The following is a 27579-nucleotide window of genomic DNA, read 5'->3' as shown; positions in this document are numbered from 1 at the left end:
CTTGTGAGCAGGGCCCTCATTTCTCATAGTATCTGTTATGATTTATGTGATTATTGCTATGCTGTAATGTCTATTGTCTGTACAAGTCCCCTCTGAAATGTAAAGTGCTGCGGAATATGTCGGCGCTATAGAAATAAAATTTATTATTATTAACTAGGTTGTAAAATTAAACAGCTTTTACTGCACTAAAGTATGGCAAGTGCATCAGCCAACAATGCTGCAAGCAGACCAGTGGAATGGATTCGGTTATGCCCAATAAATAGATCTTTGAACAGCTCAGAGTGATTTTTCACGTTTGCATTCTTGTGAACCTCTCGTCTAGGTGTTTTGAATATTTTTAAATTTATAGTACCAGCTGCGAAAAGCAGAAATTGGCAGAGGAATACTCGGTCTCCATCCTTAGCCTGTCTCGATAGTGATTTACTAGTGGACACAGAAACGGGATCATTTCGGCCAAACGTGTTCTTTTTCTTAATTGCTTAATATACATGAGCTGGGGTTTTTAATTAGGACTGATCAGATTAAAAAATATATACATCAGTACAGACATTTCCAGAGTCCCTCACTTCTATACATTCATATTTCATGTCCACATTGCTGCTGTAATTCTACATGTTTTTTTAGTGTAAAAGTATTATCACATTTTTATCTATTATTACTGTATAAACTCGTGTATAAACCGACCCCCCTAAATTTGTCACAAAAAACTGGGAAAACTTATTGACTCGCGTATAAGCCTTGGGTGGAAAATGCAGCAGCTACTGGTAAATTTCAATAATAAAAATAGATACCAATAAAAGTAAAATTAACTGAGACATCAGTAGGTTAAATGTTTTTGAACAATTGAATCAGGAGCCCCATATAACGCTCCATACAGTTCATGTTGGGCCCCATAAGATACTACATACAAAATACGCCACATATAATGCTGCACAAAGGTTAATAATGCCCCCATAAAATGCTCCATAGAATAATATGCCCCATATGCTGCTCCATAAACGTTATGGCCCCATAAGATATTCCATAGATCATGCTCCATAGATTATGCCCCCATAAAATGCTCCATAGATTATGCCCCATAAGATGTTCCATAGATTACGCCCCCATATGCGGCTCCATAGATTACGCCCCCATATGCTGCTCCATAGATTACGCCCCCATATGCTGTTCCATAGATTACGCCCCCATATGCTGTTCCATAGATTACGCCCCCATATGCTGCTCCATAGATTATGCCCCCATATGCTGCTCCATAGATTATGCCCCCATATGCTGTTCCATAGATTACGCCCCCATATGCTGTTCCATAGATTACGCCCCCATATGCTGCTCCATAGATTACGCCCCCATATGCTGCTCCATAGATTACGCCCCCTTATGCTGCTCCATAGATTACGCCCCCTTATGCTGCTCCATAGATTATGCCCCCATATGCTGTTCCATAGATTACGCCCCCATATGCTGCTCCATAGATTATGCCCCCATATGCTGCTCCATAGATTATGCCCCCATATGCTGCTCCATAGATTATGCCCCCATATGCTGCTCCATAGATTACGCCCCCATATGCTGCTCCATAGATTACGCCCCCTTATGCTGCTCCATAGATTATGCCCCCATATGCTGTTCCATAGATTACGCCCCCATATGCTGTTCCATAGATTACGCCCCCATATGCTGCTCCATAGATTATGCCCCCCATATGCTGCTCCATAGATTACGCCCCCATATGCTGTTCCATAGATTACGCCCCCATATGCTGTTCCATAGATTACACCCCCATATGCTGCTCCATAGGTTACGCCCCCATATGCTGCTCCATAGATTACGCCCCCATATGCTGCTCCATAGATTACGCCCCCATATGCTGCTCCATAGATTATGCCCCCATATGCTGCTCCATAGATTATGCCCCCTTATGCTGCTCCGTAGATTATGCCCCCTTATGCTTCTCCATAGATTATGCCCCCATATGCTGCTCCATAGATTACTGCCCCATATGCTGCTTCATAGATTACACCCCATATGCTGCTCCATAGATTACGCCCCATATGCTGCTCCATAGATTATGCCCCCATATGCTGCTCCATAGATTATGCCCCCATATGCTGCTCCATAGATTACGCCCCCGTATGCTGCTCCATAGATTATACCCCCATATGCTGCTCCATAATTATGCCCCCATTTATTGCTGCTGCCACTGCAAACAAAAAAAAAAATGACATACTCACCTCTCGTCGCTGGGGGCCCGGTAAAGGTGTCCTGAGCAGGTGGTGACAGTTTCTGATGTCATCGCTGGCTCAGGACCCCGGCACTGGCAATATTTACCTATCCTCTCTCCATGGCTGCGCATCGCTCTGTCTGACGGGTCCCTCTGTCATTGATGTTCAGGCAGAGGGCGCTAACTACGTCACCTCGCCCTCTGACCTGAACATCACAGACAGAGGATGCAGAGGACAGAGCAGCGCGCAGCGATGGAGCGGGGACAGGTGAATATAGCTTATACTTACCCCCTCCTGGCGCGGTCTCTGCAGCCCCCCTGCTTCTCCCGATCTCAGGCTCCTTCCTTCAGCGGTCACCTGGTACCGCTCATTAGTCATAAATATGTGCATATTCATTACTTTAATGAACGATACCATGTGACCGCTGAAGGAAGGAGCATGAGACAGGGAGAAGCAGGGGGGCTGCAGAGACTGCAGCAGGGGGGGAATGACCTGACACCCCCTTCTCTCCCTCCCCCGCCGACCCCCTGGTATATGACTTGCGTATAAGCCGAGAGGGGGACTTTCAGCCCCCCAAAAATGGGCAGAAAATCTCAGCTTATACACGAGTATATACGGTAATTAGATTTTGAACAGGAGGCAGACTATTCAGAGGTTTTTATATTTCAACAACCCCTGGATCCACAGATCGGAATGATAGACACAGTTCCATTGAATTTGATCTTTCTACTTTAACAACTCTGCATTTAATAGTTACTACTCACCTGGGTAGTCATAAGTAGGAATCTCCTCTTTACATTGCTCATCACCAATCACAAATGTCTCTATAGTATACATATGGGTCAGATCTTCACCCTGAAACAAATATTGTAAAAGTCACAGACAGATGGAGAAGTCACATCTATGATCAGCTCTAATCCTGCCATCTCCACCATTCTCATTACACAAGTATAAAACATATAATACTGGTGGATAAAACAAGACTGAGCACAAGACCTTCACAGCCATCTACACATCATAGGGGAGATCTCAGACACCTTCTCTCCATCTACCTGATGATCCTGAGGAACATTGGGATTTTCTTGTTTACATTCCTGTGGAAGAAGAGGACGGGGACATCTCTCTGGTGTTATCCTCTTACTGGATAGATCTGGAAGAAACACATACAGGGACTGAATTAATTCCTGAGTCCTGATGGATTCCTTGCCAGAGATGGGTTGCATCTTACGAAAACGGAAAAACACATTTTGGTAGACGCCTTGCTACACTCATCACAAACTGGAGAAAACACATACAGGGACTGAATTCATTCTTTACGGACAGATAATTATAGGCCGTGTGTAGTTAGTCCTGTCCATTACCTGGTGATTTGAGAGGCTGGGGAACCTCCATCATAACATCCTTGTACAGATCTTTGTGTCCTTCTAAATACTCCCACTCCTCCATGGAAAAATAGACGGTGAAATCCTGACACCTTATAGGAACCTGACACATATAATAATACCATCATTCTCTTCATAGCATTACTGTATAATTTCCCAGCATTCCCAGCAGTGTCACCTCTCCAGTCAGCAGCTCAATCATCTTGTAGGCGAGTTCTAGGATCTTCTGCTCATTGATGTCCTCATGTATCAGGGGAGGAGGTGGAGGCCCCGTGATTGGGCTCAGGGGTCTTCCACATCCCTGAGACACAGGATCCTGACATTGCTCACTAGAAGTCTTCTTTACTACTGTGTAATCCTGAAAATGGAGAGACATTAATAAATCTCACTGCAGACATTTCCAGAGTCCTCACCTCTCCAGTTCTGTTCATCTTTTATTACCATAGATAAGAATTACATAATGTGACGTCATCAGAATCTCTCACCTCTCCAGTAAGCCGGAAAAGTATCTCTAGGGTGAGGTGTAATATCCTTTCTGCCATCTTGCTCCTTTCCCTATCCATCTTGAAGGGGTAAAATTCTTTTATATAGAATATCTCCACTGGGAGAATCTGATATTATAGTGACCTAAACAGAAAGATGAGCCGATGAAACCATAAAGCCATCATAAAGATGCCATGTAATAACACAATTACTGAATACAATAAGGGGAAACAATTGAGATAAAATGTGTATCTGTTGTAATTGCTCCCTGTAGACCAGAGGTCTCAAACACGTGGCCCGCATGCGGCCCCTGAGGCAGGCATCTGCGGCCCGCAGTGCACATGTCTCACTCCCTGAAGCAGGGGGAAGGCGCACATTCAGGAGCGCGCGATGGCTGTTTTGTGTGCACACACTGCACAGGATCGGGGATGAGGTCACAGGAGGGGGAGGAGTCAGGGGTCACATGATCAGGGGACTCTGTATGCAGGACTCTACTGTGCTGGTTGACATGGTGCTGGATGAAGGTAAGTTTCTGTGTGGGGTCAGGAGGGGTTTACAGGGTGGATGTAGCGGAGCTGTGTGTGTATAAAGTGTACAGAGCACAGCCGTGTGTGTATGAAGTGTACGGAGCAGAGCCGTGTGTGTACGAAGTGTACGGAGCAGAGCGTGTGTACAAGGTGTACGGAGCGGAGCGCGTGTGTACAAGGTGTACGGAGCGGAGCCACGGTGTACGAGATGTTCGGAGCAGAGCCATGTGTGTAGAGGTGTACAGAGCGGAGCCGCGTTTGTACGAGGTGTACGGAGCAGAGCCGAGTGTGTACGAGGTGTACGGAGCGGAGCCACGTGTGTACGAGGTGTACAGAGCGGAGCCGCATGTGTACGGAGTGTACGGAGCGGAGCCACATGTGTATGGGGTGTACGGAGTGGAGCAGTGTGTGTATGGGATGTACGGAGCGGAGCCTCGTTTGTACGGGGTGTATGGAGAGGAGCCGTGTATGCGGCCCGCCAGCTCAATTTGTTTTTATATGCGGCCCATTTACTCTGTTTGAGACCCCTGCTGTAGACCATCACAAGACACAGATCAGAGATTATAGCATCACTAATGAAAGATTTAAAGTGAATCTTTCAACGGGATTGTCCTCAGTAACCTACAAACAGTGTCAGGTCAGCTCCGTTATACTGATTAACATGATACCTGGGGTGATTAAATCCATCTTGTGGTGGTTTAATTTGTATTTGTAGTTTTCAGTAAATTATATGCTCGTGCTGTGGGGTGGGGGGGGGTCTTTATGTGGTCATTTGCTTGGCTATTCACACTGATGGCTCAGTTACCTGCCCCCTATTGCACATACTGAACATTTGATGTATTGAAGAAAAATAACCTTAAAAAAAAAAAATCACCATTCAGCAGGCGGCGGCGCCTGCGATGCAGCATGATGGCATGTATAATATGCATTTAAGGTAGTTATTTTATTTGCTGGTTTAAATTTATTCAGGAAAAAAATATGTCTCAAAATGGCGCCGGCCGCAACTGAGCAGTAGCATTTTGTCAGCGATCCAATAGAATCCACTGTGCAGGCTGTTATGAATGAGTCACCGTAGGAGGCAAAAACAGAAATACTAGCTAAGTCCTGAAAACCAGAGAAGTTGGCAGCTATCGGATTGCAGACCCCTGAACCTAACAACAACAACTAGCAGTAGCCGTGGGGGGTTCCTACGGTGCCCTAGACCCCTCGATCACAGCCGGAGAACTAAATAGCCTAAAGACAGAAAGGGAAATCTAAACTGCCCCAGAGCAGACCCCAAAGCAATAGGCAGCCCCCAACATATAATGACGGTGAAGCAAGATGAAAAAACACTCACACAGATAGAAAGATAGGCTGAGCAAATGATTGGGCCCAAGCTATCTAAATAGGACAGAATAGAAAAGCTGCTGTCTGCAATCCGCCAAAACCCCTCTCAAAAACAAGAGCCAACAGACTGATAGGGAAAAATGCCCTGAAGACGCTAGGCTTAAAAAAAGACTATATCAGTACTCAGGTATTATCTGAAGACAGAGCAAAAAGGAATTCAGCTCTCCCAGAAGGGAAAGGCAGAAATCCAGAAAAACAAGGCAAAACAAAACCAAAACACAAATGAAAAAAGTAGAGCAGAAAACTTAGCTTTTAAGGAGCAGGAATCAGACTGGTCTCCAAGAATCCCTCAGAGTAATCACCCGCAAGGCAGAAGGGCGTCGGCTGCCTTATATCCAGTCAGCAATCCCAGTCACCCAGTCATCATCATTCTGCTCAGGTGCTTTGTAATCAGCCTCACTACCTTCCTTCACCAGAAGAGGGAGTTCATCAGACCTCAATGGTGAAGGGGAAAATGAACTCACAACAGCAGGCGCAGCCAGCGCCATCTTGCTAGGGGGAAAAAAATTTGGTCACCACCCAGATGGCGCCAACAGTGCCTGCGCAGTAGCATCTATTGGATCAGATTACAATTGAGAGGTGCAAGAAGCTTGTTGATGGTTATAGGAAGCGACTGATTGCAGTTATTTATTCCAAAGGGTGCGTAACCAAATATTACGTTGAGAGTGCCTACAATTTTATTCAGCCTATTTATGGGGAACTATGTCCAACTTGCTTTTTTTCTCAGTTTGTGTTGTTTCAATACACAAAGGAAATAAACGTGCATAAAAAACGTGTGCAATTGCAATAACTTCCTGGGAGAAAGACTTAATTTTCTTGGACAATTTCAAGAGTGCCAACACTTTCGGCCATGACTGTATACAGTGCTGGGCAGACCCCCTGATCTAATAGTATGAGCATAACTAATAGGATGTAAGATAGCATGGAGCACTACACCCATCTGTGCGACAGACGCCCTAAATAAGCTTCATCTGTGTGCAACTGTAATACTAAGCAGCCTCCAATCCGGTCATGATTGGTAGGCTTGAGTGGTTGTTTGTCAGTATTTTACATCTGTGCTCCCACCACCTTTTATCATGGGGTCTGCTGCTTCATGCAGTGCATTAGTAACGTCACTAGGTATTGGCATTTATTGCGTTTTCTTCTGTGATGTTAATATCGTTATCTGACAACCAAACTGAGTAAACCTGCTCGCAACGAATTTCAGGAGAAAAGCAATAATTATTAGCATAAAAAAGCATGTTTGTTCATCTTTTAACCCCTTCCCAAAACGGAACATACAGTTTCAACCTGTATCATGACTCCGTGTGTGACGCCTGCCTCTCTCAGCAGTAAGCGGACATGAATTATCACAGTATGTATAACAAGTAATTGAACAATCAGAGGTTCAAGTCGAGCAGCTGCGAGACATGCAGCCGCGGAGGCTCAAACATATTTTTCGAGCATGCCGAAGTCACTCGGCTAGCACCCGAGCATGCTCCGATAACACCTTATCCGAGCACGTTCGTTCAGCACTACTCATCACACGATTAATAAGCTGTTCCATCACTGTAGAAATTAAATCGCTCTAGGACTTGAAAAATGGAGAAGGAAGATACAAACAAATAATTTTTCAATGTTTTTTTTCTTTTTTGCCACTCAAATAATAACAAAAAAAAAAATTACTGTACAAGTTTGGTATCTAAGTAATTGCACTGACCAGGAGAATTATGTTACATGGTCATTTTTTTTCTGCTTAAATAGCATGAATTAATTAAAAAAACAGCCCTAAACATAAAAAAAATAAAAATTGAGGAGTTGCTTATTTTTTTACAACTTCACAGCCTTGGAATATTTTTTCCCGTTGTTCAGTCAGTTATATCTGTATATATATAAAACTCAAAATCTATAGTAGCCCACTCTATACAAATCCACAGCTGTCGCCCGATTTGGGTGAAATTTGGCACGCCCCCTCTCCACTCACAGGAGCAGAATACTGCGCACGTTAAATCTCGCTAGTGTCCCTCCCGTCATGAGATTGGGGCCCCCGAATTTAGGCCCTATACATATAAGGGAGAAATGTGAAGGTGAAAGTAAAAGTGCTGAGGGGAAAACAACAGATGTGACTGACAGGGACGGATTATAGCGACGTCGCCAAAGAGTCGCTGCTAAAGGGGCCGCACCACCACACACAACACACCATACAAACATCACACAGACAGCGCACATATCCAAATCCCCAAGCACAACACCACACAAATGCCACAACCCACAACACAAACACCACCCCACAAATATGACAACACCACCCCATAAATACCACATGCACACCACACACAGTAATAAATCTAAAAGAAAACCAGCTCACCAGGGAAGGCATCTTGATTATCGGAGCACGGAGACGCCGTGTTGGGGCACTTGGAAGATAAATGGAAGAAATTCTCCAGCTCCATGATGTTGTGAAAAACAGACTTCTTTATTCACATCAAACGGTAACAAAGTGGGAGTAAAATGCCAGCATAGGAAATGCAGATGCTTGCGTTCTCACCGCATTTCTGGTATCTAGGCACCCTCAATCATGACGAACGAACGACGGACGAACAGAGCACATGAGTACTCGCACACACCATGGACTCTTGCACTGCGCCCGCACAAACACACAGATCACATGCGTGTGGGAGCTTTCATCACTGAAGCTGCTGAGGTAAAGTGTGCATGCAGCCTTACTGAGCAGCAATATTGGTGAGGCGAAAAATGCCTCATAGTAAGATTGTCATTATTGCTTACTATACAGGGAGCTTTCATCACTGAAGCTGCTGAGGTAAAGTGAAAGCTGAGCTCTGATTGGTTGCTATGGGCAAACAGACAAGTCTGCCTGTGAGGCAGTTTTCATTACTGAGATGTGCGCTCCTTCAGGTCAGAGTAATACTGTGTGAGGGCTGCTCTGTATTACATCTCTCTTATCAGTGTCAGGTGAATACTAAAGGGTCATAATACTAAGGACTAATGTCAGGGACACCGCACTGACCTGGCTCACTCAGCCAGTGCGCGTGTCCTGAGTAAAGCGAACAGTGCTCGAGCGCTGGACCACTGGAGCGGGCAGCAGCCGAGTAGATGCGTACTTCAGAGCCACAGGACCTGAAGCACGTGACTGCTAGGGGCGTGGCCTAAACTCCACAGAGCTAGGAGCTGCAAGAGAACTCCTAGCAGGTTAACTGCGAGACAAAGTTACCAGGGGGCATAGACAGGGAGAATAGTCAAGACGTAGCCAATGAGTCACACACAGAGATAGCTGCAAAGGTACAAGAGGGGCGAGCAGAGAGTAGTCAGGTCACAGGCAATGAGTCATACACAGAGATAATAACGCAGTACAAAATCAACAGGCAAACTCACAACGGGAAACAGAACCGGGTCAGAACCATATAAACAAGCTATAGCAACAAACAGGCACACAGAGGTCAGCACACTAGACCAAAGGCAAAAGTATAACTGGCAGGGATTGAAGCTTCCCAGGGGTTTAAGAAGCTCTCCCAGAACCAGAAAGAGGCCACAATCATTAACCCCAGGTGTGCAGATCAAAACCTGCACCGAGCTCCAGACATTAACCCCAGGTGTGCAGCTCAAAAACCTGCACTGGGATCATGACAGTACCCCCCTCTCAACGGGGGGCCTCTGGAACCACAGGCTTCCCCAGGTACTTGGCATGGAAAGCCCGAACCAGGCGATCTGCATGTACTGAGCGAGCATATCCCTTCCAGTGGACCAGGTACTGCAAAGAGCGGCGCACCCGCCGAGAGTCCACAATATGTCCGACCTCATACTCCAATTGACCCTCCACCAGTACTGGAGGAACAACAGACTCAGAGTTCTCTTTGACAGATCCTGCGGGTTTCAACAGAGATTTATGGACCACATTAGATATTTTTAAGGAGGCGGGGAGACGCAACCTATATGCCACTGGGTTGACTATCTCCATAATCTCGTACCGACCAATGAACTTTGGTCCCAACTTAGCTGATGGTACCTTTAAGTTGATGTTACGTGTGGAGAGCCAAACCATCTCTCCCACCTGAAACATGTCTCCCGAGGCTCTCTTTTTGTCCGCAAAAGATTTGTATCTCCCCTGGGCCCGAGAGATATTACGCCGGACTTCAGCCCAGAGGTTTTTTAACCCCTCTGCCCCTGGACAACCGGAATCCACCCCAAAATGCGGATTAAACCCATAGTTAATCAGGAATGGGGACATGTTGGTGGACTGACTCACCCGGTTGTTAAAAGCGAATTCAGCCAACGGTAACGCATAACACCAATCCTCCTGTCTAGCGGAGGTCAGACACCGGAGAATTTGTTCCAGGGATTGATTGGTGCATTCTGTCTGACCATTACTCTCCGGGTGATATGTCGACGAGAAGGAGAGTGAGATACCCAATTTCATACAGAACGCCCTTCAAAATTTGGCCACAAACTGCACACCTCTGTCAGACACAACATTCAGGGGTACCCCATGCAATCGGACTACATGCTGCACAAACAACCTTGACAATGTTTCTGCTGAAGGTAATGCTGCCAAGGGAATGAAATGGGCCTGTTTAGAAAACCTATCCACCACCACCCAGATCACGGTATTGCGCCTGGAAGGTGGAAGGCCGGTAATAAAATCCATGGAAAGATGAGTCCATGGCCTATCAGGAACCGGTAAAGGTATGAGTTCCTCAGCCGGTCGGTTATGCAAGCTTTTGGAACGGGCACACATGCCACAAGCAGAAACAAATTCCTTGACATTGGACCTTAATGAAGGCCACCAAAAAGCCCTGGCTACTGCCTCTCTAGTGGCTGTGATACCTGGAAAACTTCTGGACAGGGCATCCGCTTTAACATTTTTGGACCCCGGTCGAAAAGTAATGGAGAACTGAAATCGTGAAAAAAAAAGTGACCAACGGGCTTGTGTAGGAGTAAGCCTCTTAGCAGATTCAAGGTATGCCAAATTTTTGTGATCCGTGACAACCGTGATAGGGTGAGCTGCCCCTTCCAAAAAGTGCCTCCATTCCTCAAACGCCAGCTTGACCGCAAGAAGTTCCCTATTGTCTACATCATAGTTTTTCTCAGCTGAAGAGAACTTCTTGGAGAAGAAGGCACAGGGTTTGAGATTGGTAATTGATTGCACATGAGGAAAATTGTACCTGACGGTCTGGATAGCCTCCTCGACTACTACCCAGACCTAGTCGTTTCCCGCTATCTTGGAGGATGACGGACAGGAGGGGCAGTCCTTCTTCCAATGTCCATATTTCCCGCAATAGAAGCAAAACTGCTTTTCCCGGCGGCGTCTTCTTTCCTTTCCCTCACAGGTGACAGTGCTCACCTCCATAGCCATAGGAAGAGTCCGGGTCTCATCTCCACTGAAGAATAATGGTGTTTCCCGTTGCATAATGCCTTTAGCCCGCAGCCTGCGATCCATGTGAACCGCTTGGATCACGGCATCCTCCAGGGAGTCAGGCGGAGGATGAAGTGCCAAAGCATCCTTCAGACGTTCACATAGGCCTCTGTGGAACAGCCCCCGAAGGGCGGCATCACTCCAGGAAATCTCGGCTGCCCAACGTCTGAATTCAGTACAGAACCATTCGGCCGAGTGCTCCCCCTGACAGACACTCATCACCTTGTCCTCAGCCAACCGCACTCTATCAGGCTCATCATAAATAAGCCCTAAGGCTTCAAAAAACGCATCCACAGATATTCTCTCAGGGGCAGAAGAGGAAAGCGAAAATGCCCAGGCTTGTGGGGACCCCCTAAGCAGGGACATCACCACCTTCACCCTCTGTTTCTCATCCCCAGAGGAGCGGGTCTCAAAGAGAAAAAGAGCTTACAGTCCTCCTTAAATGCCCTGAAATCATCCTTGTTACCAGAAAATGTATCTGGCAATTTAACCGGGGATTCGGGTAGGACTAAAATGACATCTCTATTCCCCACCTGCTGGAAGCCTGCGGAAAGCACCCCCTGAACTGAGTCCGCCACCCGCCATTGGGACTGGGCCAGAGCTTGGTGTTCCAAACTAAGCTTCTGCAGTGACTGAGTTAAGCATTTCACCTGCTCAGATAAAGTACACATTGGGTCCATGCTGCAGAAGTGAGGAGAGAAAAAAATTGTAGGCCAGTTATAATGTCAGGAACACCGCACTGAACTTGCTCACTGAGCCAGTGCGCGTGTCCTGAGTAAAGCAAACAGTGCTCAAAGATACCTGTGGAGCGGGCAGCAGCCGAGTAGATGCGTACTTCAGAGCCACAGGACCTGAAGCATGTGACTGCTAGGGGCGTGGCCTAAACTCCACAGAGCTAGGAGCTGCAAGATAACTCCTAGCAGGGTAACTGCGAGACAAAGTTACCAGGGGGCATAGACAGGGAGAATAGTCAAGACGTAGCCAGTGAGTCACACACAGAGATAACTGCAAAGGTACAAGAGGGGCGAGCAGAGGGTAGTCAGGTCACAGGCAATGAGTCATACACAGAGATAATAACGCAGTACAAAATCAACAGGCAAACTCACAACGGGAAACAGAACAGAGTCAGAATCATATAAACAAGCTATAGCAACAAACAGGCACACAGGGGTCAGCATACTAGGCCAAAGGCAAAAGTATAACTGGCAGGGATTGAAGCTTCCCAGGGGTTTAAGAAGCTCTCCCAGAACCAGAAAGAGGCCACACTCATTAACCCCAGGTGTGCAGAACAAAAAAAATGCACCGAGCTCCAGACATTAACCCCAGGTGTGCAGCTCAAAAACCTGCACTGGGATCATGACAACTATTTTTTAAAATGCTGCCCAAAAAATGACCATCTACTGGGCAAGTTAATCCAGAAGCTAAGAAAGCAAAATTGTGTCAAAGAGCAGAGACAAGTGAACAATGTAACTCGTGGCTTGAAAAGAAATGGATGAGACAGGCTAAATGTAAGGCAGCTGAGACATCAGGACAACGGGAATGTCGTCCTCACAAGAATCAGATAAGGCAGGCTGAAGCCAGGAATATGGAAGCATCTGAACAAAAGGATGAACGTTGTGAAAATGACCGCATACGACATATGCAATGCATGCAAAGATGTAGGCAGCTGATTAGAGTTTGGAAGCATTTCACTACAACCCAATTCAAGACTATAGGTCACATCAGAAAGTCATAATTGGCAAAATGGACATAATATGCAAACATTGTCAAGCAAAGAAGTTTAACTTGGAATCGCCTGGTATGTGCTGCTCAAATGGCAAAGTCAGTTTGCCACCTTTAGATCTACTTCCTGAACCAGAAACATTGTTTACCAAAAAGCACTACAAAAGATAGTTGTTTAACTGTAAACTAATTTCACTCTTTTGTCCGTGAACTACTTATAGATGACACTGGAGGGAGGGGCGGAAGGGTTGCACAATATTGATAATTGGGTGTAAATGTTTTATACGTTTGTGTAAAGGTACTGTCACACTTAGCGATGCACCAGCGATCCTGACCAGCGATATGACACGGTCAGGATCGCTGGTGCATCGTTAAGTGGTCGCTAGTGAGCTGCCACACAGGCAGATCTCACCAGCGACATCGCAGGGGTCGGGAGTTGCTACTTACCTGTCAGACGTCCTCCCGCCCGCGTCCACGTGTCGCTCGTCTCCACAGCAGGAAGCTGACGACGAGAAACGGTCCAGGACGTTCTCGCGCGATCAGCGATAACCAGCGGAGGAGCGGTCGGAGGTAAGTATCAGACATAGCGATATCGCTAGCAATATCGCTATAATGTCACAAAAACCAGTGACGTTATAGCGATATTGCTAGCGATATCGCTTAGTGTGACGGGCCCCTTAGGTGCATACATTTTCATTTTTGATTAAAAAAATTGTTCAAAAAATAGTTGTAATAGTTTATACTACATATGTATTGAATATGTAAAATCAATAAAAATGTTGAAATAAAAAAAAAAGTTGTTGTTCACATGAATGTTACGGCAAATTAGTAAAATGCCAAAATAATAAAAATTTAAAGTGGAAAAAAAAATTTACTGTAGCACTCTGAAAATGTCAATTTCAGGGTGACACTGAAAATTTTACTTTAGTTACCATAACCAACAATTTAACATATTTGCCATGACCGAAGCCGCGGGTATTCTTCTAGTAGTAAAATAATCAACATCATTCTAAACTATAACTCGGCCAAGAAAAAAATAACAAGTCTTCATAGAACTATGGGCAGGAGAGCGAGGAAAACAGGAAAGAATCAGAAATCTTCAGGCTATGTGCACACGTGTGGAATTCCTGCGGATTTTATGTGTTTTTTCACCACGAAACCGCTGCGAAAACACATAAAATAAGCAACCCATTGAGTTCAATGGCATTCCGCACATGCTGTGCTAATGCTGCACATTTTTCCGCGGCAGAATCGCATCACGGAAAAATACGCAGTATGTTCATTCTATTTGTGGAATTGCGAGAATTCCGCACACATAGGAATGCATTGTTCCGCTTACTTTCCGCATCTGGCTATGCCCACCATGCGCAAAGTAAGCGGAAAATGTGCGGATGGTACCCAGGGTCTGGAGGAGAGGAGACTGTCATCCAGGCCCTGGGTACCATATCCCTGTAAAAAATAGAATTAAAATAAAAAAATCATGATATTCTCAGCTTCCGGAGTCCCCCGCAGCGTTCCCAGGCCTAATTGATGCTCCAGCCAACTCCCGTTCCCAGCGATGCCTTGCGACAATGACCTGTGATGACGTAGTGGTCTCGCGATATGCTATGTCATCTGGGGTCATTGTCGCAAGGCATCGCTGGGAACGGGACTTGCCGGGAGCATCGCTGAGTCCTGGGGATGCTGCGGGAGACACCGGAAGGTGAGATAACACGATTTTTTATTTTTTTTATTATTTCTAACATTATATCTTTTTACTACTGATGCTGCATAGGCGGCCTCAATAGTAAAAAGTTGGTCACACTTGTCAAACACTATGTTTGACGAGTGTGACCAACCTGTCAATCAGTTTTCCAAGCGATGCTACAGATCGCTTGGAAAACGCTAGCATTCTGGAAGCTAATTACACTTGCAAAAAAACGGATTACTTACCGGTAATACTCTTTTATAGAGCCATGACAGCACCCACTGAGAGAGGGGATCCGCCCCTAGGAACAGGAAACCTACAGAGAGATAAAAGGGGCGGTCCCCCTCGCTCCCTCAGTTGGATTACATAGAACAAGAGGAACCGCCACACATGTTTTAGTTGGTTTGTTCAGTAAGCGTTTTTAGTATAAACACTCATAACTCTCGCTATATACATTTCATATATTTATATATAGTTTCTAAGTGAGTGGGTGCTGTCGTGGCTCTATAAAAGAGTATTACCGGTAAGTAATCCGTTTTTTTCTCTTCGCCACAACAGCACCCACTGAGAGATTTCCAGAGACAATCACCTGGGAGGGCCCACCATGTCAAGTACAGATCTACCAAAGGTTAAGTCCTCGGAGGAAGATAAATCTAGCCTATAGTGACTATAAAAGGTAGAAGGAGAAGACCAGGTTGCAGCCTTACATATTAGCTCAATCGGAACATTTGCCCTCTCGGCCCAGGAGGAAGATATGGCTCGTGGGGAATGTGCCTTTACGCCCAGTGGCGGGTTTTCTCCTTTTGCCGAATATACCAACGTAATTGCGTCCCTGATCCACAAGGACAGCGTGCTTTTCGTAACTCTCGCCCCCTTCTTGTTACCCTGGAAGGATACAAAGAAAGCCCTGCTCTGCCTATAGGGTCTGGTCCTATCTAAATAGGCTAAGACTGCTCTCTTCACATCTAAGGTGTGATATCTTTCTTCCTGTGGTGTTGTTGGGCTATCATAGAAGGATGGAAGATAGATTTCTTGAGATCTATGGAATTTAGTAGCCCTTTTAGGAAGATAAGCCGGGTCCGTTTTTAACACTAACCTATCCTGGAATATTGATAGGAAGGGGGGATCTATTGACAGGGCCTGGAGATCACTCACTCTCTTTGCTGATACCAGAGCTACCAGTAGGGTAGGTTTTTAATGACACGCATTTTATTGGTGCCGAGTGTACGGGCTGGAATGGGGCCTGTGTGAAGGCATCTAAGACTAAGCTAAGGTCCCATGGTGGTAGTTGAGGAATGTGCACCGGGTTTGCTCGCTGGCAAGCTGAAATAAATCGAGCCACCCACTTATTGCCTGCCACATCATAATTATACAAGGCCCCTAGGGTTGACACCTGGACTTTTACAGAAAGTTTCAACTCATGCCCCTTTTGTAGGAATTCTGAAATGGCTGGGATAGGTATCTCACTGGAAGGCCTCGTTGAATGGAAGGCTAAAAATTTTCCCATATTCTCGAATAGATTTTTGTTGTAGTCTCCTTCCTACTTTGAAGGAGGGTATCTATTAAGTTATCCGAGAATCCTTTTTGCCTTAATAACTCCCTCTCAAATTCCATGCCGTGAGGCATAGACCTTTGACCTGAGGGTGGTAGCAGGGCCCTTGTGAGAGTAGGTCCCGATCTAGAGGGAGAATCCATTGGTCGGAGATCGACATGGTTCTCAGCCAAGAAACCCACGGCCTCTTGGGCCAAAACGGGGTTTTTAATATCACCCTTGCCCCTTCTTCCCATATTTTCCTGATGACAGTTGGTAACAGCATCATTGGAGGGAAGGTATAAGCTTGTCGGAATGTCCATGGTGTTTGGAGAGCGTCGAGCAATTCTGGATTGTCTGCCCTGAACAGAGAAGCGAACCTTTCTGTTGGCCCTTGTGGAGAATAGGTCTATCTCTGGTCTGTGCCACTTGGCCACTATCATCTCGAAGACGCGCCGGATGAGCACCCATTACCCCTGATGAAGGGTGTGGCGACCGAGGAAGTCTGCCCTGGAATTGTCTACCCCTTTGATATGGTGAGCAGACAAAGAGTGGAGGTGTCTTTCAGCCATTTTTAGAATCTCCTCCGCGATAGACATTAGCGGACTTGATTGCGTGCCTCCTTGCCGGTTTAGGTATGCCACTGAGGTGGTGTTGTCCGATTGAATCCTTGTATGGGTTCCTTGGAGCTGTGGGAGAAATTTAGATATGGCATAAAATATTCCTTTTAACTCTTTCATATTGGAGGAATCCTCTGCCTCGGCCTCGGACCACTGTCCCTGCAGACCGGATATAACTTCAAGAGAAATGTGCTGTCTTCCAGGTGCAAAAATTAAAGATGTGTCTGACAGGATATCAGGACTCTTCAGACCTACAGATGACTACCCATTCCTGCTACTACATGTGGGGACAAATGACACCGCAAGAAACGACCTGGAAACCATCTGCAGAGACTTTGAAGACTTAGGCAAGAAAGTGAAAGAACTGGGAGCGCAGGTGGTCTTCTCTTCCATCCTCCCAGTGGATGGCCATGGAACAAGGCGGTGGAATAAGATTCTGCAGGTGAACAACTGGCTACGTCGATGGTGCCGTCAGCAACTATTTGGATTTCTGGATCACGGAGTGAACTACTTATACGATGGACTACTTGCTAGAGATGGGGTGCACCTTACGAAGACTGGAAAGCAGGTATTTGGAAGTCGCCTTGCTACACTTGTAAGGAGAGCTTTAAACTAGAACAACGTGGGAAGGGAAGCAAAAGACCAGAAAAAGCCATACACCTGACAAATGCTATTGAGAACTTTGCTATTAGAAGTGGAAAGGAAGAACAAAGACGAAAGAATCTAATTAATAAAAATATTGGAGAAAGAGAAACCAATCACAAACTAAAATGTTTCTATACTAATGCACAAAGCATGGGCAACAAACAAGGAGAATTGGAACTACTAACACAGGAAAAGAAATATGATGTCATTGGAATCACTGAAACTTGGTGGGACAATACACATGATTGGAATACAAGACTAGAAGGATACAACTTATTTGCAAGAAACAGACTTGATAAACGAGGAGGGGGTGTCGCATTGTATGTTAGAAACGCGTATATCTGCACAGAGATTGAAGCTTCAGAGACTGGGAGTTCTGTGGAAACTGTTTGGGTAAGAATACAAGGACAGAACAATGGAAAGGACACCATTGTAGGCATTTACTACAGGCCGCCTGTGCAAGCTGAAGATATGGATGAACTCTTTATGCATCAAATGGCCAAGTTCTCCAAAAAATATGACATAGTTGTCATGGGAGATTTCAACTATCCAGACATTTGTTGGGAATCTCTCTCAGGCAAAACTAACAGGTCAAGGAAATTCTTATCCTCTCTTGCTGACAACTTTATCTTCCAAAAGGTAAGGGAGAAAACAAGGGGAACTGCTACCTTGGATCTAATTCTTATAAACAGGGAGGAAATGGTTGAGGAGGTAAAAGTGGCTGGGACCCTAGGAGGTAGCGACCATGCTATTTTAGAATTTTGGATAACTAGAGGCGGAAGACCTGTGAAGACTCAGACGTCAAGGTTAGATTTCAGAAAGGCAGATTGATGAAATGGTAAGACAGGATGTTGAGAAGGCTGAACTTTTAAATTCCTATTTTGCATCTGTTTTCTCTCAGAAAGGAAATGTAACATCAACTGTTATTCACTGTCCTATTAAGGGAATAGAAGAATCCAGGATATCTATAAACAGAAAGATAGTGAGGAAACACTTAGCTAACCTAAATGAATTCAAGTCTCCAGGTCCAGATGAATTACACCCCAGAGTACTGAAGGAGATAGCAGAAGAAATTTTTGAACCCCTCTCCATAATCTTTGAAAATTCTTGGAGAACAGGAGAAGTGCCAGAAGACTGGAGAAGAGCAAATGTTGTTCCTATCTTCAAAAAGGGGAAGAAGGTGGACCCAGGCAACTATAGGCCGGTGAGTCTGACTTCTATACCAGGAAAGATCTTTGAACAAATTATTAAACAACATGTATGTCAATACCTGGATAAGAATGAAGTGATTAAGCAGAGTCAGCATGGGTTTGTAACTAATAAGTCATGTCAGACTAATTTAATTTCCTTCTAGGACGGTATTACTGATTGGGTGGATCAAGGAAATGCTGTAGATATAGTATATCTTGACTTCAGCAAAGCATTTGACAAAGTCTCTCATACAATCCTTATTGAAAAAATGACTAAGTATGGAATGGACAAGGCAACTGTTAGGTGGATTCATAACTGGCTTAGTGATCGGACCCAAAGAGTGGTCGTAAATGGCTGCACATCCAGTTGGAAGAATGTCTCAAGTGGGGTACCACAGGGCTCTGTCCTGGGCCCTGTATTGTTCAACATCTTTATCAACGATTTAGATGAAGGAATTGAGGGTAAACTGATTAAATTTGCTGATGACACAAAGCTAGGAGGGATAGCTAATACTAGAGAAGAGAGAGAGAGGATTCAAAAAGATTTAAATAAACTGGAGAAGTGGGCAGCAACTAACAGAATGGTTTTTAACAGGGAGAAATGCAAAGTACTACATCTGGGCAATAAAAATGAAAAAAGCATATATAGAATGGGAGGAATAGGGCTAAGTGACAGCACATGTGAAAAAGACTTGGGTATACTAATAGATCACAGACTGAATATGAGTCAACAGTGTGATGCAGCAGCAAAAAAGGCAAATGCAATTCTAGGATGTATTAACAGAAGCATACAGTCTAGATCACGTGAAGTCATTATTTCCCTCTACTCCTCTTTGGTCAGACCTCATCTGGAATATTGTGTCCAGTTTTGGGCACCACATTTTAAAAAAGACATCAACAAACTGGAGCAAGTTCAGAAAAGAGCGACCAGAATGGTGACCGGTCTGCAAACCCTGTCTTATGAGGAAAGGTTGCAGGATTTGGGAATGTTTAGTTTGCAAAAGAGAAGACTGAGAGGAGACTTAATAGCTGTCTACAAATATCTAAAGGGCTGTCACATTGTAGAAGGATCAACTTTATTCTCATTTGCACAAGGAAAGACTAGAAGCAATGGGATGAAACTGAATGGGAGGAGACACAGATTAGATATTAGAAAAAACTTTTTGACAGTTAGAGTGATCAATGAGTGGAACAGGCTGCCACGAGAAGTGGTGAGTTCTCCTTCAAAGGAAGTCTTCAAACAGAGGCTGGACAGACATCTGACTGGGATGATTTAGTGAATCCTGCTTTGAGCAGGGGGTTGGACCAGATGGCCCAGGAGGTCCCTTCCAACTCTACGATTCTATGATTCTATGATATTCTCATCTAGATGGGCTCCCCATCCGAAGGGGCTAGCGTCCGTAGGAACTATCTTTGAGGGAACAACCATCTATGGGACTCCTCTAGAGAGGTTGTCTGGGTCTAGCCACTACCTTAGGGAACTGGTCACCTCTGTTGACAGAGACATTCTGCCTTCTAGCTGGCCCTGCAATCTTTCTACCTCTTGCAAGATGGAACACTGCAATTTCCTAGTATGGAATTAGGCCCACTAAACTGCTGGAATACATGATGTTAGGGAGCCTAGCAAGGACATGCCCTCCCTTAAGGACATATTAGACCTACTGATAGCCGTCCGCACTTTATTAATTATAGTCACTTTCTTTGTTTCTGGCAGGAGGCATTTTAGACTTACTGAGTCTAGCTGAAGGCCTAGGAACGTCTGGCAGGTTACCGGATGTAGTCTGGATTTTTCCCAGTTGATTAGCCAGCCAAGCTCCTGCAAGGATGAGATAATGTCAGCTAGCCTGTGTCAGCATTGAGAACTAGAATTTCTCACTATCAGCAGATCGCCCATGTACGGGACTATTAAGGTGTGTTTTAACCGTAAATGTGCCATCACCTCCAGCATCAATTTGGTGAAGACGCGGGGTGCCATGGATAGCCCAAAGGGCATTGCCGTAAACTGAAGATGACGTATCTGGCCTCTTAACATGACTGCCACTCGGAGGAACTTTTGATGCCCCCTGTGTATTGGAAGATGGTAGTAGGCATCTTTGAGGTCCAAGACTGCCATGTAGCACCTAGGAAACAAGATTTTTATAGCCGATCTTATAGATTCCATTTTAAATGATCCTGGCCTTAGAAAGGTATTTAGCTTTCTCAAATTAATTGTGGTCCTAAATGAGCTGTCTGGCTTAGGGATCAGAAATAAGGGAGAATAGAACCTCTTCCCCCTTTCGTGTGCTGGAACCTCTATAAGAACGTGCTTAGTTAAGAGGCCCACAATCTCCAGCTCCAATGCTTCCTGCTGGGCTGGGGACTTTAGAGAAGTCAATAGGAAGGAATCCGGTGTGTACCGAACAAATTCTAATTTCAGGCCCAATGTAACAATGTCTATGGCCCAGGGGTTGCTTTTATCATTCCTCATTGATGGGAAAAGTATAGCAACCTCCCACCTACTGGTAGATTGGAGCTACCGGAATTTGTCCCCGGATCTGGGACCTGGGTCTTGAGACCTGTAGTCCTTCTTTTTCCCAAACGAAGGCTTCCTGAAGGCCCTCCTGTAGAAGGGAACATACGGGTTAGGGAATCACTTCTTCCTCTCTCCCGCTTTAGTCAGGATTTCATCTAGGACTGTGCCAAACAGGTACTTACCCTGACAGGACATAGCGCAGAGATTGGATTTCGAATGCGTATCCCCCTTCCACCCCTTCAATCATAAAGCCCGACGGGCCACGTTGGTTAATCCTGCCGATCTGGCAGCTAGTCGGAGGGAATCGGCAGAGGTGTCTGATAGAAAGGCGGCTGCACCTCTGATTAGAGGAATAGAGGAACGAAGCTTGACTCTCGATGTTCCGTTCTTTATATTCTCCTCCAACTAGTCTAACCATATCAACATGGTCCTCCCAATACATGTGGCCGATATTGCTGGTTTGAAAACCCCTGTGCACGTTTCCCAGGATCTTTTGAGGAGTGTATCGGCTTTGCGATCTAAGGGGTCAGGTAACATACCTGAATCCTTCACTGGCAGGGAGGACCGGCGAGAGGTGGAGGCTACTGCCGCATCAACCTTGGGGGCCTTGGCCCAAGAGGCTAATTCCTCATTGTCAAACGGATATTTGCGTTTGGAAGTTACTGGGGGAAACTCTTGTGCCCCTGTTTTTCCCACTCTCTCTTTACCAGCTCCTTTATTGCCGGGAAAGCTCGAACCTTCTTTTGGGAGAGTCCAGCAAACATTATTTCCTGAGGGGTTTTGGGGTCTTTAGTGTCTGACAACCCCATTGTATTGCGCACCGACTTGACTACATTATTAATACTGTCGGTGGGGAAGCAACTGTGTTCCTCCTCTTCTGAGGGTAGGTACTCCGAATCCAGTTACCGCGTTTCTGAAGGTGACCTGGACCCCGGTGAGGTGATCTCCCTGCTGGATACTTGTCCTCCCATACTACTAGAACCCCCTAGGGCCTGTAGCTCTTGTCTAATAATTAAACGGATATCTTCCGTTCTAACTGAAGACTCCTCTTGCTGGGTCTGCCTGATACAGATATGGCATAATCTCTTAGGGTAGCTATCCGGGAGAGGTTGGGAGCATAAAGCACACTCTTTATGCTTGATTTCTCCGTCCTTTTGGCCTATGGGGTATACAGAGGAGAACGCCATCAGCTACATAAGCGTGACTAAAAAACACTCACCCGTGAATTTTGTCGGCATGGTACCGGCTGTGGGGGTGGAGGCACAGGCTGAGACGTGGAATGGCTTGACTTTTTCTCTTTCCCATTTTTTCCCGTGGCCTCACTCTGCTTAGAGCGTCCACTGCTACTTCTCCTGGTATTGCCACTTCTCCTGGTACTGCCACTTCTTCTGGTACTGCCACTTCTTCTGGTACTGCTCCTTCTTCTAGTACTGCTCCAGTGGGAGCGAAACATGGTAGTTTAAGGACGACATTGCTGCTCACTGTTATCCCTCTGGCCGGTGCTTTTAGGCAGCTTTTCCTTCCCTTTTTTTTTTTTTCCTTTTTTTTTTCTTCTGTCTCCCCCCTTTCACCCGGAAGCGGTACCTCACTTCCGGGTTATGCTCTGTGCCATGCACGGCCGCTCCATACTGGCGACGCCACGCTGTGTGATCCCTCTCCCGGAAGTTCAAGGGACGACTTCCGGGTCACACTGCAGTCTGCCCAGGAGCGCCGGCATCCTGCCCGCCGAGCGTCTCCTGGTTACCTCTGACCCCATGCTGCCGGACCGGACCGTACCGCTGACCATCCACAGGGAGGCAGGTACGGAATCAGCACTGCACCTCTTACCACGTCCTTTATGCGAGCTCGGTGGTCTTACCTGATCCTGGCCTCGCATCATGGGGGGGGGGGGGGTTTATCATGTCACCAGACCCGACGCTGTGCCGTGCTTTCACACAGAACCGGGACGGCCCTGGTTCATAATGCTGCATCCCCTTCTTTTCGGGGAGTATCCATAGGTGCCACTTTGCACCACACGTGAGCCAGGGTGGCCATAGCCATAGTCTGGCCTCACGCTGCATTACCAGTTGAGGGGGGAGTTGATGATACAGATCTCTCCCGTCGCTGCTTCTGGTGCTGGGACCCCTGCCGCTCTCATGGACGCTGCACAGGCGGCAACCAGCCCAGGTATCCCCTTCTTTGCAGGTTCCGTTAGGAACAGGAAAACAACTGAGGGAGTGAGGGGGACCGCCCCTTTTATCTCTCTGTAGGTTTCCTGTTCCTAGGGGCGGATCCCCTCTCTCAGTGGGTGCTGTCGTGGTGAAGAGAAAACACTAGTTTTTCACGGGAATTACGCATGTGGATTTCTCGCGTATTTCCCGCGGCAGGAATTGCCGCGGGAATTCCGCACGTGTGCACATAGCCTCAATCCCGCTATAAAACCCACAATCCTCCTATAATGTGACGTCTCTGTGTTTACTCCATATTCAGCCCCACAATCTCCTCCTCCAGGATCAGCGTCCTCAGTACAGGACGGACGACACAGACATTTCATGGGAAATCCCTTTATTCTAAACTATTACAGCCAAAATTAGGGAAATGACAGTTTCTCCATTTCTCCAGATTTGTATGGAGAGAAAAACCCAAAATTCCCATTCCCTGTAATCTCCAACCCAGAGAGAAAGCGTCATCTGTCCCTCACCAGCTTCAAGTCTACACTCGCTGCCGCAAAGCAAACTTACTTCTCATCTCTCATAGCCTCCCTGTCTCACAACCCTAAACAGCTCTTCAACACTTTCATTTCTCTACTCCGTCCCCCAGCACCTCCTTCCATCTCATCTCATTACCGCTGAAGACTTTGCCTCCCTCTTTAAGCAGAAGATTGATACGATCAGAGAAAGCTTTGGCGCACACCCCCCAATGCCCCTCTTAGCTGCTCAGTCCTGTTCCTCAAAAACCAACTTCACCACCATGACAGAAGATCAGCTCTCCACCCTCCTTACAAGATCACACCTCACCACTTGCAAGGTTGACCCGCTCCCATCCCATCTCATCCCTAACCTCGCCACAGTCTTCATCCCTACTCTAACACACCTCTTCAACCTCTCACTTACAAATGGTGTGCTCCCCTCATCCTTCAAACATGCCTTGATCACACCCATCCTCAAAAAGACCTCTTTTGACCCATCCTCTGTGTCTAGCTATCACCCGATATCTCTTCTCCCTTATGCCTCAAAACTACTGGAACAGCATGTCCATCTTGAACTGTCCTCTCACCTCTCCTCCTGCTCCCTCTTTGACCACTTACAATCAGGCTCCCGACTGCATCACTCAACTGAAATTGCCCTAACTAAAGTCACCAATGACCTACTAACAGCCAAGAGCAAGCGACACTACTCTGTCCTCCTTCTCCTGGACCTGTCTTCTGCCTTCGACACTGTGGACCATTCCCTCTTGCTCCAGATTTTCTTATCTCTGGGCATCACAGGCTTGGCCCTATCCTGGATCTCATCATATCTAATAGACCGTACATTCAGCGTCTCCCTCTCCCACACCACCTCCTCACCTTGCCCCCTCTCTGTCGGTGTTCCTCAAGGCTCAGTTCTAGGACCTCTACTCTTCTCCATCTACACCTTCGGCCTGGGACAGCTCATAGAATCCCCCGGTTTGCAGTATCATCTCTATGCCGATGACACCGAGATCTACCTATCTGGACTTGACCTCACCTCTTTAATGACCAAAATCCCACAAAGTCTGTCCGCTATTTCAGCTTTCTTCTCTGCTCGCTTTCTAAAACTGAACATGGACAAAACAGAATTCATAATCTTTCCCCCATCTCACTCTACCCCTCCACCAGAGCTATCCATCAATGTCAATGGCTGCTCACTTTCCCCATTCCCGCATGCTCAGTGTCTCAGGGTGATCCTAGACTCTGCCCTATCTTTCAAGCCACATAGCCAATCCCTAGCCTCCTCCTGTCTTCTCAAACTCAAAAATATTTCCCTGATCCGGGCTTTCCTTGACCATGACACCACAAAAACACTAGTGCATGCCCTTATCTCCCATCTTGACTACTGCAACCTCCTACTCTCTGGCCTCCCTTCTAGCACTCTGGCACCAATCCAATCCATCCTACATTCTCCCCTTCATTCCCCAGCCTCTCCCCTATGCCAAGCCCTTCATTGGCTTACGATCATCCAGCAGCTCCAGTTCAAAGCCCTAACTATGACATACAAAGCCATCCACAACCTGTCTCCTCCATACATCTGTGACATGGACTCCCGGTACCTACCCGCACGCAACCTTCGATCCTCTCAAGATCTCCTTCTCTACTCTCCTCTTATCTCTTCTTCCCACAACCGCATGCAAGACTTCTCCCGTGCTTCCCCCATACTCTGGAACTCTCTACCCCAACACATCAGACTCTCGCCTACCATGGAAACCGTCAAAAAGAACCTGAAGACCCACCTCTTCCGACAAGCCTATAACCTGCAGTGATCCTCAGTCTACTGACCCGCCACATGACCAGCTCTACCCTCTCCTAGTGTATCCTCACCCATCCCCTGTAGACTGTGAGCCCTCGCGGGCAGGGTCCCCTCTCCTTATGTACTTGTGTGTCCGTTGTCTTACACATCTTTATTATACTTGTCTATATTTCTCCTTTTCACATGTAAAGCGCCATGGAATAAATGGCGCTATATAAATGAATAATAATAATAATCTGTCCCCAAACCAGAGCGCCATCCCCTGTATACATGAGCCCAGCCAGCGCTCTCTTACTGTCCATATACACATGGCAGGGGGCGCTATCTCCGGGAATGGAGGGGTTACTGCCCCCTGTGCAGCCCAGTAATGGAGAATCTCCAGCACCTACCTCCACCTGCAGAGCCGCACTCCACATATATGGCTGTTCTTTGCGCACAGGACCTGGGATGAGGTCACAGGAGGGGAGGAGTCAGGGGTCACATGATCAGGGGTCTCAGTGTATGCAGGTCTCTGCTGTGCTGGTTGTCATGGTGCTGGATGAGGAGAAGTTTATGTGTGGGGTCAGGAGGGGTTTACAGGGAGGATGTAGCAGAGCCGTGTGTGTACGAGGTGTACGGAGCGGAGCCGTGTGAGTAGGAGGTGTACGGAGCGGAGCCGCGTGTGTACGAGGTGTACGGAGCAGAGCCGCGTGTGTACGAGGTGTACGGAGCGGAGCCGCGTGTGTACGAGGTGTACGGAGCGGAGCCGTGTGTGTACGAGGTGTACGGAGCGGAGCCGCGTGTGTACGAGGTGTACGGAGCGGAGCCGTGTGTGTATGAGGTGTACGAAGCGGAGTCCTGTGTGTATGAGGTGTACGGAGCGGAGCCGTGTGTACGAGGTGTACGGAGCGGAGCCGTGTGTGTACGAGGTGTACGAAGCGGAGCCGCGTGTGTACGAGGTGTACGGAGCGGAGCCGTGTGTGTACGAGGTGTACGGAGTGGAGCCGTGTGTGTACGAGGTGTACGGAGCGGAGCCGTGTGTGTACGAGGTGTACGGAGCGGAGCCGTGTGTGTACGAGGTGTACGGAGCGGAGCCGTGTGTGTACGAGGTGTACGGAGCGGAGCCGTGTGTGTACGAGGTGTACGGAGTGGAGCCATGTGTGTACGGAGCGGAGCCGTGTGTACGTGAGGGGGTACAAAGGCGATACTGTCCTCCCCGGCTCATTCCGGTACCATGTGTTGTGCTGTATATAACCATTGGTATAATATGATGCATATATTTGTATTGCTGCTGTGTATTGACTAAACTGTGATTTGTACATCTACTGTACTAAGTAAGGAAAGCATAGTACTTAAATTTAGCCACAAGATGGGGCACATCATAGTTGTAGATAGAGTACTGTACATAGTAAGGTAGGAAATTAGCAGCTAAGAGAGGGAGAATTTCCTCATAGTAATCAGACTGGCCATGGTGCCCAAACCGCCTGCACGGGCATAAGTGCCCAGGACTGTAGCATGGGCTAAAGTGTCCAGAATCGTAGCAGTGACCATGCAACGTTGTGATAAGTGAGGATCCCAGCCATCTGCAGTAACAGACCAGGAAAGCAGCAAGACAGTGGGCTACAGCAGTGGGGTGCAGAAGGAAAGGCCAGGAGAGTACAAGGACGCAGGAGACTCCATGATGTGGCAGATTATCGCATGGGCTGATGCCCTCAGATCCGAGGCAAAACAGCTGAGGGAATCCCCCAAACAGCAATCAGTGAAAGCAGAGAGGATGCTGCGTTACCTTTATAGGCGGTAGGTCCCCGTAATGTACTGAA

The 27579-nt window shown here is 46.8% G+C and overlaps 1 protein-coding gene across 2 annotated transcripts in view; it reads right to left on the bottom strand.

Annotated features, from left to right (window-relative positions):
• The window catches only part of LOC141051064 (uncharacterized), a 35876-nt gene extending 9574 nt beyond the window's left edge, over positions 1–26302 (bottom strand). The window contains exons 1-6 of one of the 2 annotated variants that reach the window (XM_073547900.1): positions 26170–26302; positions 4090–4231; positions 3783–3962; positions 3584–3707; positions 3275–3372; positions 2987–3077 (exon numbers count right to left, since the gene is read on the bottom strand). In XM_073547900.1, coding sequence (XP_073404001.1) covers positions 2987–3077; positions 3275–3372; positions 3584–3707; positions 3783–3962; positions 4090–4167 — 571 coding nt within the window. In that variant the 5' untranslated portion in view covers positions 4168–4231; positions 26170–26302. The other variant, XM_073547901.1, reaches the window with a different exon arrangement.
• Positions 26303–27579: the final 1277 nt, after the last annotated feature.

This window comes from Dendrobates tinctorius, unplaced genomic scaffold (genome assembly GCF_039654945.1).
Source record: "Dendrobates tinctorius isolate UK_male_01 unplaced genomic scaffold, ASM3965494v1 ptg000155l, whole genome shotgun sequence".
Classification (NCBI taxonomy): domain Eukaryota; kingdom Metazoa; phylum Chordata; class Amphibia; order Anura; family Dendrobatidae; genus Dendrobates; species Dendrobates tinctorius.
The sequence above is the reverse complement of the archived record's forward strand: the minus strand, read 5'-3'. Positions and strand labels throughout refer to the sequence as shown.